The 15,947-nt window shown below is 36.1% G+C and overlaps 1 protein-coding gene across 2 annotated transcripts; it reads left to right on the forward strand.

Moving 5' to 3' along the window:
• The first annotated feature begins 6,097 nt into the window (after positions 1 to 6,097).
• Positions 6,098 to 15,351, forward strand: LOC149827495 (uncharacterized). 2 transcript variants are annotated; one of them, XM_090019399.1, is made up of 6 exons: positions 6,098 to 6,416; positions 7,700 to 7,793; positions 9,290 to 9,360; positions 10,286 to 10,342; positions 14,042 to 14,293; positions 15,080 to 15,351. In XM_090019399.1, the coding sequence occupies exons 1-6, from the start codon at positions 6,315 to 6,317 to the stop codon at positions 15,191 to 15,193; spliced, it is 690 nt and encodes a 229-aa protein (XP_089875525.1). In that variant the 5' UTR covers positions 6,098 to 6,314; the 3' UTR covers positions 15,194 to 15,351. The 2 variants fall into 2 exon arrangements, with proteins under 2 accessions (XP_089875525.1, XP_089875524.1); XM_090019398.1 differs by lacking the exon at positions 14,042 to 14,293.
• Positions 15,352 to 15,947: the final 596 nt, after the last annotated feature.

Consider the following 15,947-nt stretch of genomic DNA (forward strand, 5'->3'; position numbering starts at 1 on the left):
CATGCATATGATGATTGTTGTTGTTTCACGCACCTGGTTAAATTGGCATATATGCATGTGCATTTGGAAGCATGTTGACATCATTATATATATTGCATGTTGTTGATATAATTTTTGTGTATGATGCATCGATTATCAAAATGAATCATCGTAGGCCTTGAGCTTCGGGTTACTCCTTCTTTACTTATTTTTTATGCATCACAAAAATCACATTGATATTGTTTTCTATATTTCACTGTTCTATGTTTTTCACTAAGGGGTCCCGTGATGAGCCTCATATTTGGATATGTGAATTTGTGATATTAATTTGGCATGCTGAATTGTAAATTAATGAAACAACTATTAATAATAACTTTAAGAAAAAGAACACTGTAATGTATATTCTGAGATGTCTCATCGGGAGTATGAGACTCTTGGAGTTGCGGTTTTGGGAAAACTGAAGGGATACAAAAACTCTATGTGCACTGTTGTTGCCCCTGAACCCGATATTGAGGTTCTTTCTTATGACCACGATTTTAGGGAGTTTATGTCACTTTGCCTGAGGGTGGCCTGTAGACACAATTGTTATTTTGGTATATAAAAAAAAGTAGTACTTGTAGATGGGTGGTCTCTGATGTTCCTACTTTAGATGAGTGGTCTAATGTTCTGAAGATTGTTTTGGTCAAGGGTTAAGTTTGAAAACCAGTAATAAAATACAACTTGTGTACTAAGTTACCCTGAGAACCCTACTTAACTTCAAGAATTCTTATATGTTTGGTGTATCTGCAGGCAATGGTAATAATAAGTGAAACTTAAATGTGTGTGTGCATCCTAATAGAGACATGCATATGAAAGAGAACTTGATTATAGATAATAAATTATTCATGAATGTGCACTAAGATTTTGCATTTTCTTGTTATGCATTATATCATGCATATTTACTTGTTTATTTACTTATCTTGTACGATTAACTGCATGATATTATATACTATTACATGTTGAATATCTTTAATGCTTATCTGAATTATGTTTTATTGCAGTAGTATCCCTTTAAATTATTGCATGAATCACATATGTACTCTTTATGCTTATTTGTTTTATTAGAGAGACTTGTACTCAGAATCTTGTTCAGTTATGACACTTATATTTTTCCTATATCTCGCAGACTCAGGTGCCTAGTGATGCGACTTTCTCATGAGAAGAGCTACAAGTGGATCACATGACTGTTTGGGAGACTTCTATGGACATCAGAGCTCTTTCTCTTTTTATTTCTTTTTATGCACTCTGATGTTCTTATTTAATTATCCCATGATTTTATCATTTCTTAATTAATAAAATTGTTTCAGTTTAGGTTTGGTTTAAAAGATGGGGTATGAGATCCCTTGTGGTGTATTGAGTTATCCAGTTCGAAATGCAACTATAAAGACTCTAGGTTTCTGGAAAGATTTCTGCAATTGATTTTAAAAAAAAAACTACACTTTTTTAGGGGTACGATTTGGGGTCGTTATAAAAACACATTCTGTTAAGACAAGAAAGTTGTACACAATAATTCAAGTATGATATTTTGATGATGAATAATTGGAACAACTGGATTTCAGTTATGGCAATAAAGAAAGAAGAAAAAAATTGAATAAGTTTACAAATTCTACATTGAAGAATTGATTGCAGATTTCGTGTAAGTGTAAATCTCTTTAAATTCTTAGATTCTTGTAAGAGCCTTACTTTGATTGCATATCTCACTTGCATTATACCTAAAAATACTTAGGAAAGCTTTTTTAAAAAGAACCCTTTGCAAAAATCATTTTAGAAAGTTCTTTACCTATATTTTTAGTTTTATCAGTCGACTAATAAGTCTCATCAGTCGGGCAATTTTTTAACATCTTTTTTTTAAAACCAAATGTCTATTTTCTGATCAGTCGACTATTCTACTCTTAGTCGATCGACCCGAGAGTTCAATTTCTAGAAAGTTTAACAGAAGTCGACTGAAAGCTTTTTTCAGTCTACTGATGATTTTTCATCAGTCGACTAATTTTTCTTTAGTTGACTAATTTTCAAAATTTTGAATTCAAATCTTTTCGGCTAGACACAGTAGTCAACTGATTTAACAATCAGTCCGCTAATATTTGATTTCAGTCAACTGATAACTTTTTTAGTTGACTAATATAGTCATTTTCTAAACTTTTCAGAAGTTACATTCTTTCATTTTTCAAACGTTTTGACTGTTCAAAACTATCAGTTTGACACCCCTTCGTACCACCAATGTCTGAAATTCGTCAGCTATAAATAAGAGTGAGATCTACACTCAAAATGAATGAATTGAAAACATCGAATCAGTGTTTTTCACTCTTAGTATTTCAAGCATTCGTTTTCTCACGCACAAAGTCTTTTCACTCAAGTTCTTCACTCCAATTTCTTTTGTGAGTCAGTGAAATCATGAGTTGAGTATTTTTGAAGCCTTAGAAGCTTCTACAAACCTATTCCACTTCCTTTGCATTCATAAAAAAGGCCCATAGGCTGATTGTAAGTTGTTTATTTCAATTTTTTTGTAAAAGGACAGAGTCTCCTTGGTTTAAAGAAGAAGTTTGCTTTCAGTAGGGTTGTTATTGAAAGTGTGATTGGTTTTGGTCTGTTTGATCTTGTGGTGACACAAGTTTGATAGTGAAAATCTCAAGCGAGTTTTGCTTAGAGACTGAATGTAGGTATAGAAGACCGAACTAGGATAAAATCTTTGTGTTCTTTGTGTGTGATTACATTGCAGAATTCAAAATCTTTCAAATTTCAAAGATGAAGTTAAAAGTACTATTCATCCCCCCCTTTAGTGCTGGTTGCATCGATCTTACAGTACTTTCATTTGGTATCAAAGCAAGGTTTGCTATCTTTTGATTTTACCATCATCTAACATGGCAATAACATCGTCTTCTCAGCACAAAGAAAGATGCTCCTTAGTCCGTCCTTCTCTCTTTAACGAAATAAACTATGGATACTGGAAAGTAAGAAAGACAATATTCCTACAATCTATGGATCTTGAAATTTGGAGAATCATTTCTAAAAAGTATCAAGCACCATCAATAGATTTCAACGTATGGACCGATGAAGCAAAGAAAACTGCTTTACTCAATGCCAAGGCTATGAATGCTCTATATTGTGCCGTTAACAAGGTAGAGTTCAATCGAATCTCAATGTTTCTCTGTAATTTTTTTTTCAAAATCCTGAATTCAAATCTTTTCGTCTATACACAGTAGTCGACTGATTTAACAATCAGTCTACTAATATTTGATTTCAGTTGACTGATAACTTTTTTAGTCGACTAATATAGCTATTTTTTTGAACTTTTTAGAAGTTGCATTCTTTCATTTTTCAAACATTTTGACTATTCAAAACTGTCAGTTTGACACCCCTTCATACCACCAACGTCTAAAATTCTTCAACTATAAATAAGAGTGAGATCTACACTCAAAATGAATGAATTGAAAATATCGAATTCAGTGTTTTTTACTCATATTCTTTCAAGCATTCATTTTCTTACTCACTAAGTCTTTTTACTCAAGTTCTTCACTTCAATTCTTTTTGTGAGTCAGTGAAATCGTGAGTTGAGTATTTTTGAAGCTTTAGAAGCATTTGCAAACCTATTCCACTTCCTTTGCATTCATAAGAAAGTCTCATAGGCTGATTGTAAGTTGTTTATTTTATTTTTCCTGTAAAAGGTCATAGTCTCTTTGGTTTAAATGAGAAGTTTGCTTTCAGCAAGGTTGTTGCTGAAAGTGTGACCAGTTTTGGTCTGTTTGATCTTGTGGTGACACAAGTTTGATAGTAGAAATCTCAAATGGGTTTTGCTTGGGGACTGAATGTAGGCCTGGAGGACCGAACCAGGATAAAATCTTTGTGTTCTTTTATGTGTGATTGCTTTGTAGAATTCAAATTTCAAAGACGAAGTTAAAAGTACTATTCACCCCCTCTAGTGCTGGTTGCATTGATCCTACAGTACTTTCATATTCATGTAACTCCAATGCTAATAGGATGTATCTTGCCACTTTCATGGGTCAGTCTGAGTAAAACATGGGATCAGTGGACTACCTGAAAAAGGTTGGATATCCAAAATGGATGTTCTGCTAAATCTATCTGTTTCTACCTCTGCCATTTTCATGTTGAAAATTAAATGATTTTTAAATAACAAGTTATGTTGGTTTAATATGGTTTTATTTTTGTATTCTTATTTGCTTTCGGTCATACTTCATGCTTTCGCTTCATAAATCGCTTCTAGTATATATCTGGTTTTTTGGTAACTGTGATTCTGATAGGGTTAGTTTGGATTTGGTTTTACCTATAACTTCAAACCGTTTTGAATTTAGTGTGAGCCTAATTTGGTTATTAAATAACTTAATCTAATCTATGAAGATGTTTCTATACAACACTGGGGCTCTTCATGTGAGTGTTTGTTTCATCTATGGTGTGAAAATTGGTCAACTTTTTGACAATTCAAAGTGAAACAAACATGCCCTAAGGGTGCTCATGCAAAAAAAAAAATCTTGAAGACTGCATTGTAAATGAATTAGTGTGGTGATATAAAGATTTACGAGGAGATTGTTACACTCCTGCTCAAGGGAAGCCACTTTCCTTTGAAAGGAATATTTACAAGGAAAAGTGCTCATTTTGATAGGAAAAATGTTGATTTTGTATTTATTATGTTATCCTCACCACATATTTGTTAGGAAGATGTTTGTTCCACCTCTCTGAGGAAAGAAGCTCTCTTTCTTATGAAAAATGACTCGTTCAGTAAGTAAGTGCCTGAAAGAAACAAGGTGTGTTTGCCTCACATGGAAGGGGACCCTACACCGCCTTCCATGCATAGAGTCTCCTTCTGTGGTAAACAAACCTGATCCCACCCTACTCCATAGAGAAATGTCGTCGCAGTAACATAATGACAAACGTTTTAAACGACAATTTCGTGTTTTTCAAAAACTCATGAGAAATTGAAAAAAAATCATAAATCTCATGTTTTTTTCAACAAAATCTTGGCAATAAAAAAATAAATTTTATATTAATAAAAATTGTTTAAAAATAAAAATACATGCTTTTTCATGATAAATAGCCGTTTAAAACATAAATATCGTGTTTAAATCACAGTATTTATGTTTTTTAATAAATCTCGTGATATTTTGAAAATCTCATGAGAAATTGTCGTTTTAAACTTTCAGGCAATTTTTTTGCAATATTATCGCAAGATTTTCCTAAATCTCGCTATATTTGTCACTTTGCACGGTAAAAAGGGGGAGTTGCATTGATTTTTGCCCCCGCTTCGTGTGTGCTTGCGTGTGAGCCCCACAAGAAAGGCATGGAGTTTCACACCTTTTTGCATAAACTTTTGTGACAGGCAAACACCCTCTTAGAGCATGTTTGAAAGAGAGAAAGATGTAAGAAAAGTGATGTAAAATGAAAAAAATTGAACTAATTTTCTAACCCTTCCAAACTAAAGACTTTTTCACTTATATGTTTTTTTAAAAAACACTTTTTGATAAAAAATATTCTTCCATGCAAGATAATTGAGAAATGATTCTAAATAATAGAAAATTTATTTTTACAACCACCACCCACCATCAGAGCATCAACACCACCATCCATCTCACCACCACCCCCTCTTCCTCTTCTCTCTTATTTTCTTATATTTTTTTCACTTTGTTTTTATTGCTATACAAACAAGCGAAAAACTTTCTTTTTTGGGGAACTTCCAATATCAAAAACTCTCTGACTACAAAACTTTTTTTTTTCTTTGAGAGTTTTTCTTTCTTCCAAACGTCTCCTTAATGTTATTGAAGTGGCCCAATCCCCCGATGATCAGATTCCCTCGGATGTCAGACCCGAAAGATTCTAACGCTAGAAAATTTCTCATTCAATTCCTGGGCGTTTTATTAAGTCCGCGTGTGGAAAGAAATTCCTTAAAAAAACAGAGGTAAGAACTAAGAACGTTCTAGAGATCCTCCGTAATAAAAAATCTACCCTAAAGGGAGATCTCAGCTGTCCATCTCTTCCGATCCAACGGTTTCGCCCCGATCAGGATCCCGCGCGCCTAAATCCGTCCCCCTCCTTCTGGAAGGAGCTCGCGCACTCCCCTCTCGGAGACGTGCCCCAGAAGGAAGAGAGAGAGAGATATAGAGAGAGGGAGGGGAAGATGTGAAGAAGAGTTATTTCAATCCCTCTTCTTCCTTCCTCTTCCTCGCGGCCCTTTTCTTCCTTCCTCTCCTTCGTCTTCGTCTCGGCCCTCTTCTTTGGGGCTCTCTTTCGCTGCGTTTGGTTGCCGGGAAATCGTTAACTCGTCGGCTTCACTTTTTTGGGAGGCGATGGCGGCCGGAAAGGAGGGGAGCGAATTTTACGCCGTGCTGGGGCTGAAGAAGGATTGCTCGGCGACGGAGCTCCGGAATGCGTACAAAAGACTCGCTCTTGTTAGTTTTTCCTTGCCCTCATTGCTCTCTCCCTCTCCTATTCCTTTTTCTTCTTCTTTTCTTTTCTTTCAGATTTGTGACAGAGAGGAATCTCTTGATTTCGTCCAAATAGTGAGTTTTTAGTCAGTTTCTCGTTTTGAAGGTGGGATTCTGTGTAAAATTGTTGTGTTTCTCCTCGCGTTTCTCGATCTCGCTCTGAAACAATCCTTTTTGTGATTTTCCAGCATTAAAAGACGCAATTTGCACGATTTTTGTTCGATTTTTTTTTTGCGATTCTTTTTCACATTTTTGTGTTTTCCTTGTGTTTCTTGATCTCTCTCGGAAATAGTTTCTCATTCGTGATTTTTCCGCACGGACAGGTGCAATTTTGATCGATTTTGTTAAAAAATTGCTCTTTTTTTTTTTTTTTTTGAGGTTACCGCGAAGAATATCATGTTGTTCTCTTCTTTCCTTCCACTTCTGCGCAACTTCCCCTAACTTCCCTAAATTTCATTATTTTAGGATTTATCGTGAAAATCGGGCCTATTTTACGGTGAATCAAGCGTTGAGTGCAATAGAATTTTGAAAGATTGGGATGTTCCACATTCCGAAATAAAATTTTTATTAATATTTTTAGTGTTAATTCTTTGATTAAATTAGATAACATTGCTAGTTTTCTTGTATGATACATATATGTGTTTATTTATTTATTTGATTAAAATCCTTTGCATCGATTTTTCTACTAAATTTCTGCAGATTTCATTTGCTTAATAATTTCTTCTCATTCGCTCGAGGAACAGGAAAAACCCTCCTCGAAACGGTCCCTTTTGGGTTTTTCTCGGTAATTTATTCAGGAACTGTCCAAAAAAGCCCCTGATCAATTGGGAAGGCTCCCTGCACACCCCGTGCCCTCTGGCGGAGGATGCTGTTGGCATCCGATGGGCCAAATCGGTCTTTTCGTAAGCGTGGAGGGGACACGGACGGCATTTTTGGAAAGCTTCAGAAAGCCGTTCCTCATTTTTTCGCGGTAACAAATCTCGTTGTCGAGTTTTTCAGGGCAAAATCTTGCGATAAATTGAATTCGTAGGAAAAATAACGAAAAGTATCGGTATATAATACACTTAGTTAAAAGCATAAGACAAAGATAAGCTCTTGGAAAATATCGAAGGCTATACTACAGTTGCGATAATATCGTTGAAATATCGGAAATAGGCCAGATTTTGAAGGAGGTTTACTCTTTGCTTGCGTATGTTAGTGTATTTACTGAAATGTCATCCTGATTTCCCTTCTGGTTTCAATGGCAGATGTGGCATCCGGACAGGTGTTCGAACTCCAGCAACACCAAGCACGTCGAGGAGTCGAAGAAGAAATTCCAAGCTATTCAGGAGGCATATTCGGGTAACTCTGGTTCTCTTTCCTTAGCCTCTTGGAATTTTGGATCTGGGGAAAACAAACCGGAATTCGGATTTCCTCCCGGTCATTGGAACTAGAGTGGGCAGTGCTGGTAAATGAGCCAAGCTTTATGACCCCAATCACCAGCGAGCTCGTTTTCTTAAAAAAAAATGTTTTTAAATATCTTTTAAATCTTGAAAATATATAAATTATATATAATATATGTATAAAAAACATATATAATATACATTATATATACATAATGGTTAAATATTGGCTACTAATGAAGGTACGGAACTAATGAGTTAAATCATCATATGTGCAAGTTGTATCGACTCAATCTAACCACATAGATGAGTTCAACATGGTTTGTTTGCTAAGGATCAAGCCTTGGAACATGATGTGATCTTTTGAATTATAAAATTTTGGCACATTGTGGGCCGTTGGTTTTTGGACCCCTTTAAAAACCTAATTACTTGTCATAATCACATGATTCAGAATAAGTTTCCTACTAAACAAACCATGTACATCACATCCATAACATTACAAAAAATTGAATTTTTTTTTAAGAAAAGAATGATTTCTACTCATTAGTTTAGTACCTTCGTTAGTAGCTCATACATAATATATGTATAAAATACATAATATATAAATATATAACATCTTAAACCAACCAAGCTTGTCATGTTCATGCTCAGCTCATTTACCTAAATGGGTTGGCACGTAGCTCGGCTCGCCGAGCTCAATTTTCGAGCTGAGCTGAGCCGAATGATGAGCGAAATAATGGATGCCGTCCAGTGTGCCAACTCCATGGCAGGAGCTCGATTGTGGCTGTCTCCAAATGGAGGAATTGCAGTCTCGGTGGAAAACGGATTCCATGGAACTCTCTCTTTCATGATATTGGGACGGAGAGAGCAGTAGAAGAGCTGAGTAAAATTTGATTTCTTGATGTATATATATTGTTGGTCACCCTGTTGGATTTGGATTTCTTGATTTTTCTTCTATTAATAACGGGGCCATAACCGTGAGTTTTTTTTATTAAAAATTTTTGTGAAGTATTTTGAACAGGGCAATTAATGCATTCTTTTTTGTTTTTTAATTTGGAGTGTAGTGCACGAACAAAGATTGGCTGGTTGTAGATCTGGATTTTACTCATTATTTAAAGTTAACCCCGTTTCTTGGGTGACATGGCTTTCACAGAGTCCAAAATGGAAGTATTTTAATACTAAAGATTTTTTTGAAATATATTCAAAGATAATTGTCAGTTTGAGTTATAACGGGCTATTTGTACATTTAAACAATTATATATATATATATTTGGAATATAGTGCACGGATAAAAGCTGGGCTAGTTGTAGGCCGAGTTAGCAGCAGTACTTCAAAAGTATGGCATTTTACACATTATTTAAAAAAATAAATATATTTTTAAGCATGTTTTCACTAAACACTGCATGCTCTCTCTCTCTAATGGTGTTTCATGTTGGTGCTATTTTTCCTCTGTAGTTCTTTCGGATACCAACAAGAGATTCTTGTATGATGTGGGTGTCTACAATAGCGGTGATGAGGACGGTGAGGTAAGTACGAAGGAAAAGGGAATTTTGCTTTCCCTTTTACAACTCTGTCTTTCTATTTTTTCACTTATATTTGGACATGTGGATCGTGCATTTCTTCTTGAAGTAATTGTCTAAGGGTGTGTTTGAATTACTTCCAATCTTTAATGCGTACACTGAATTTGGTGTGTTCCACTTTGAGATCCAATGTAAAAAAATGCTGAATCTTAGATCCACTCCAAAATGAGGATCTGAAATTTCATTTTTTCAGTACAAATTCATGTATTTCAAATGCACTGATCTGAAATATCTTAGTTCCACCCCAAAATGAGGATTTTTTTTATTTACATGAAAAACCACCCCCAGGATCAGAGACCTAGCCGCACTGGCTTTGCCTGCCGCACTGGCTCTGCCTGCCGTACTTAGGGTCGCTGTCCTGGCAGCATAAAACTCTGTGTGGGATTGCCCCTTGCCCCCAGGGAATCGCCACACTTCACCCATGGGATTTGAACCTAGCCAAAATGAGGATTTGAAAGTCATTTTTCAGTAGAGATTCATGAATTTCAAATGTACAGATCTCATATACAATTTTTTAGATCTAAGCATTTAAACCCACCCTAAAATACCTGTTGTTTATTATATATATATATATATATATATATATATATATATATATATATATATATATATATGTGTGTGTGTGTGTGTGTGTGTGTGTGTGTGTGTGTGTGTGTGTGTGTCAAAGCGGCTATCCTTGTGGAGTTTTGTTTGATACATACGGGGAAAAAGGTATAGGGTAAAAGATGTGGTATCAGTGTCACTAGCTTGCAAGTCACTGTGACAGTTTATAATCAGAGTAGAACTGAATATGAGTTGACTTGGTAGGTCCCAGTCTTTGACATTAGGTATTGATACTGTTATAATGGATTTTATTGCTGAATTTGTGCAGGGCATGTGCGACTTTCTTGATGAAATGGCAACAATGATGAGCCAGGTGTCATCCAGGGTAAGCTTGTTTAGTTTTTAACTCCATCTCATAGCTGAATATGCTTGTTGAGACTAAATATGCTATTTTCCTTTTCAATTGTGCACATTTTACAATTTCTGTTCTGTGTAGCCTCCAATCTGTGAAATGTTGAAACGCCTGTTTTAATTCCTTGAGTAAGACGAGAACATTTCATTTGAAGGTTTTTTCTTTCTATTTTTGGTAAAGATCAGTTTGTTATTTGGAAATCTACTCCATTGTTATGAACAAAGTCAATTTGAATTCAAGTTTGAGTTTGCTAGTTCTCTGCTCTAGTTGAGTCTGAATTCTGAACGCTCAATTTATTTGGTGACCATGCCAAATTGATTACTTCTATTGGCCTAGGCTCGACTGAGCTGGTTTTAGCTTACCATTATGAATAATGGGGTTTGAGCCTATCCAGAGTTTGCTTTTGCCTCTCTTAATTGAACGACCTAAAATCATCTGTGTAGTTGACCTACACCAGCTAGGACCCAATCAGTGTGCCCATAGTTGCCAGAGCAGGAAGCAAAAGCCTGGAGTAGACATGAATTAGAATTGAGAACTGGTGGTTTCAAATATTATAAGGAATCGACATGCACCAAGCAAGTAAGAAGCAGTATAGGATTCATTTAACCAGTGAGATAAGGAAAATATTTGAAAAAAGGATACAATATCTTTGTGAAATATTACGAAATTATTGAAGGAGAGAATTTTTAAGAAATAAACATCATAGTCAATAATTATATTAGTGCATTACAAAATCTGAGATAATAACATGGAAATATACATTCAAAACAAATACAAATTATTTAAAATCAATTACTTAATAAGCCGACTTCGGACACCAAACGTGTGAAAACAAAAAGAACTAATAGAAAGAGCAACTTACTACACGATATTATGTGGTTCGGTGTTGGGGTCACCTACATCCACGGCACAAGTACTCTACTCAACTCAACAACTTGAGTAGGTTCCATTATTGAGAGTATATAGTTTTTACAATTAGCTATTTCAAACATATCCGGACTCTCTCTCTCTTTATGATTCACGTTTTCTTTATTATTGTGAACTCTTAGCCTTAGCCGATCACTATCAAGATGCTTCATTTGGTTATCAACCTTATCGATAACCTCCATTTTCCTTGGCCTCTAATTATCGTGAACCTCCATTCGGTTATCCAACTTATCTTGATCAAGACTCTTCATATGCGCCAGTCGGTTATGTCTCTTCATATGCACCAGTCGGTTATGCCTCTTATCATGAACCTCCTTCTCGTTATCATTATCAACGTTGAAATTGTAAAAGAATTTATGCAATAATTAATGCATATTTTATGACACATTACCAATTTACGAAACTCCCACTGGGCCTAACAATATAGTCAATTACTATATGATACTTTTGGACCATAGAAAAACAGATATTAAAGTTAATGTTTAAAGATCTATAGTTATAATGATATGATGGCCAATGCCAATCTCAAGTAGAAAATCCTTTCATCTAAAAGGCAAGTTTATGATTGCAATTTTTGCTCCGTGCCCTTTTTTGTAAGACTGCTGCTTCTGGCTTGGTCTGACTGGAAGCCTTTGGATAAATGAAATTTAAGTATCAGGTATCTCCTTTTAAGCTCATGGGCAAGACAAAAGGGTGTAAAGTGGAGCTTTGTGTTGGGAAGTGGCTATTCCAACGTTGGTGTCTTATATGGAAAGAGAGAAATGCCAAGATTTTCCAAGGGACATCATGCCTACCTGAAGAACTGCACACTAACCTATAGTCCATGAGAATGCTAGCTGTGGAAAAAATGGGGACTGGATGAGATAAACTGGATCGAGAAGAATCACATCTGTTGATCTACTAGTTTATGCTTTATGTTATCTTTCTTATTGCTATCTCTATCGGTTGATCTACTAGTTTACACTTTATGTTATCTGTCTGATCTTCTTTGGTTATCTCTTGACATTTTTTTCACTCGATCTATTTCTTCACTATTTTAATAAGATCTTTCCTTTCCTCTTCAAAACTTAACTCAAAATTTAAAAATTAATATAACATATAATAGTGTCTTATATCACTCATTTTGCAAAAACTATGTAGTGGAGAAAATATTAAACTGCAATGTTATAATACAAAAATACAAAAAGAAACCATCCAAAGTACCCCTCTTCTGTATAGATGCACTTTCCATAAAAAGGTTATAGGTTAATCTGATTTATTGGCAACACTATCTAGAGAACCGGGATCATCCTACCTCCCTTTTCAAAATTCATAGTTGTGGGTGTTTTTTGCTTGATCTAGATCGATATATGTGTTTATCACAGCTTATTTACTAGAGAACATGCTTTGCATCAAATTGATCTAATGAAACGACTTGAATATTTTATCATAAAGTTTTATTATGATTTGAGCATTGCTTTTTTATCCCTATAAAAAACACTTATGAACATGAAAAATACCTAATCTAGTAACATGTGATCCTTATTCTCATATATATATATATATATATATATATATATATATATATATATATATAGAGAGAGAGAGAGAGAGAGAGAGAGAGAGAGAGAGAGAGATTATTTTATATTTTAATTTCCAGGAGTTGGAATCCTCATATCCAAGAATTTTGATTCCTGAGAATCCTTTTTCAAGGATTGTAATTCCCATGTCACATGAATCACTTCCTGTGTATGTGAATCAGGATTTCTACATCATGGAAATCTAGATTCTTCCCCATATACAAGAATCAAAATTCCTATTCACTAGAGTCACGTTTCCTTCTGGCTTCTGGTTCACTTTCCTAGAAAGCCAATTTCTAGTATGTATGTGTTCTTCCGGTAACTATGGTTTGCCCTAATAAAAGTTAGAAATTAGGAAGAGGCAAAGTCACCCATGTAGAAATGTCAAGCTATTGTAATTAATCCAATCATCGTTAGAAGTCAACCTAAGCCACAGGTTTCTAAACCAGCTCGTGCAGGTCTAGGTGGGCCTGCCCTTTATATCGGCCTGTTCTCAGCTGTTAACTTTCAAACAATCATTCATGTACATTTGGCCCAATACCAGATCATTATTATTAATGACAACGAACACTATTTTCGAAAAAGGAGATCTTATGCTTGAAGGTGCATGTTCCCCACCAAACCACCCCCGCCCTCTTTTCCAAAATATCACACATTATCTGCACTGAATTTTATTAATCGGATAATTTTCAGATGACACCAAACTCACTTGTTTCAAAATGACCCTCAAACTTTTGCCATTATTAAGCAAATAAATCCATTTTTTTACCACTTCTATTGTAATTTTAATCATGGGTTAGTGTACCATGTTACCTCCAGCGTATATATGCATATTCCGTTATTTTTAGTATACGTTTATTTTTCTAGCCCTATGACATACGAAATGCTCATTGCTGTTATTGAAGAGCGCCAGATCAAGACATGTTGCTTGGTTATTGTTTGAGATGAAGTCTGGACGAGTTAAGTAAAACTAAAAATGGGTTTTAGTTATTTTTGTATGGGTGAATTGGTCGTTGCTCATAAGCTTAGTCGAAATTCCTCATGGGTTTATTTGCTTAACCTAGGTTAAAATTTTGAAGGGTATTTAAAAAACGAGAAAGCCTTAGTGAATATGCTATTTAGGACAAAAAGTTTGGTGGTCATTTGAGAATTTACCGATAGTATTTTTTGTCAATTTTCTCACCAGACTGATGGGCCCGATAGTTTTGAAGCACTTCAAGACCTATTTGTGGAGTTGTTCCCTGGTGACATAACTGGCTCATGTTCAACCTCAATATCAAGGAGCAACAGTCTGAGCACCAACGGCAACAGCAACCCGAATGGCAACAACAAGAGAAATCACAGTGACATGAACTTGGGTAAAGTAACCCCTGAAGGACTCTCTCATTTGTCATCGTTGGAAGCCAATTCTCTCTACGATAATGTTTTCTGCCTTGGGGTAAGTGTGTAAACCTTAAAAGGAAAACTGTTTCCCTTGTCTTGGAATCATTGAGTTTTTTCTAGTCCCTTGCTTTCCATTATCAGCTGTGTAACAAAGCAAATATCATTCTTGGTTTGAATAACGAATGAGAGCTAACCTCTCTCATAACTGAATTGCTTCCTTACGGATTTCCAGATTCATGGTACTATGAAGGCTAAGCATGATGAGCTAATTAATTCTTGATCCTTAATAGAATCCTCCCAACTGCATACTGTTTTGTTTGATAACAAAATCTAGGATGGCTTGGATCATTACAGCTGACTAAGGAATCTGGCGTCATAATTCCTAGGCATTATTATGGACTTCTAGTTTTCTTGTTTCTTCTTCTGGGAAGTCTTGGTATTGATTGTAGCTCTAGTATTGCATGTTAATGTTCAAACCTAAGCAGTTTACAACAGATGCCACTTCTTGCTATGCTATCTCTCTGAGCCTAGTTTGATGGTTGGAACTTGGAACAGAAGGCCGGCATAGGCAGAGCTGGTCTAAGTAGCTTGTTCTGCATTAGCAAGATACTGTTGTCCTCATATGCTCAATTATGCATGGTGATGTTCAAGTTATACTAAGTTCTGACTGTGAGTTAAGAACTCCTACTTTCGTACTTTTTCGAGGATTTGCAGTGATCAGGTGAATTGAACTCGTCTGCAGCCTGTGCATTGGCTGTTCTCTTAATGTTTCGACTGCCGAACAAAATAGAACAGCATTTTTGCTACCCTGTGTTTTACTTAATTCGGCACCCTTTTGTAGGTGGGAGGGAATACAGAATCAAGTAGCAGAGGAAGCAAACTGAAGAACGCTAGGAAACAGAAGGTATCGGCAAGGCGTCCAGCCCCAACCAATGATGCTGAGATATCGGTTTAACATCAGTTTACTTAGATTCTGGTGCCGGTGCAAGTAAAAGATTGTTGGGTCGGTTGGCCATGACCTTGTTTCTGCCTTGTTTTAGGTAGCCTGATCAAAGTCCTGATGTAGAAACAATGGGAAGAAAATGAAAGCATTTGGATGAACTGTTGTTTCAAGTGAACTTGTTTGCATGACTTCTCCCTGCATCTTTTAGATTAGTATCCCATTTTCCAGATGCATTGGAACCGGTGGGCGCTTGCTGCCCATGACAATGCTGCTAGTTTTTTTGACAGAGAAAGCTGGTGTTAGGCAGACCCTACCAGTCATACAACCATTACCAATTTGGGGTTTGAACTTGCAATGTCCCAACACGAGGTGACGTGCACTAACTGCTCCTGCCAGACAAGCAGAGCCCCCGTTGGTCAATGGTGCTAGTTGCCAGCATTGCCGGTGCTGGAATTGCAGTAAACAGTGTTTGGCCCATGTGGTAAGCGGGATCCTGTTCCTAAGCTGAAGGCCCAGATTCGAATCCCTCTGCCACATGAGGCTTAAGAGATATTTGGTAGGGGTCTGCCTAACCCCAGCTTGCCTATCAAAAAAAAATAGTGGAGCTAGAAGCTGGGTTTCTGCTGCTATGTGGTGCTACACCTGCCAGCTTCCAGCCTTACTGTTGCAGCCAGCACCTTAAACGTCACCGGTGGGTCTTTTCTGGGTATGCAGTATCAGGACCTAGTTGAGCAGTTTCTGCTGCTGCTGGGGTTGATCCTCTGGA

The sequence above is a fragment of the Nuphar pumila genome, chromosome 10 (genome assembly GCF_984573655.1).
Source record: "Nuphar pumila chromosome 10, dmNupPumi1.hap1.1, whole genome shotgun sequence".
Classification (NCBI taxonomy): domain Eukaryota; kingdom Viridiplantae; phylum Streptophyta; class Magnoliopsida; order Nymphaeales; family Nymphaeaceae; genus Nuphar; species Nuphar pumila.

What these genes read in the sequence shown, in the direction of transcription:
- LOC149827495 (XM_090019399.1), top strand. Translation starts at nt 6,315, where the DNA reads ATGGCGGCCGGAAAGGAGGGGAGCGAATTTTACGCCGTGCTGGGGCTG. An exon ending in GCGGTGATGAGGACGGTGAG is followed by an intron (nt 9,361 to 10,285) that starts GTAAGTACGAAG and finishes GAATTTGTGCAG; the next exon opens with GGCATGTGCGACTTTCTTGA. An exon ending in TGAGCCAGGTGTCATCCAGG is followed by an intron (nt 10,343 to 14,041) that starts GTAAGCTTGTTT and finishes TTTTCTCACCAG; the next exon opens with ACTGATGGGCCCGATAGTTT.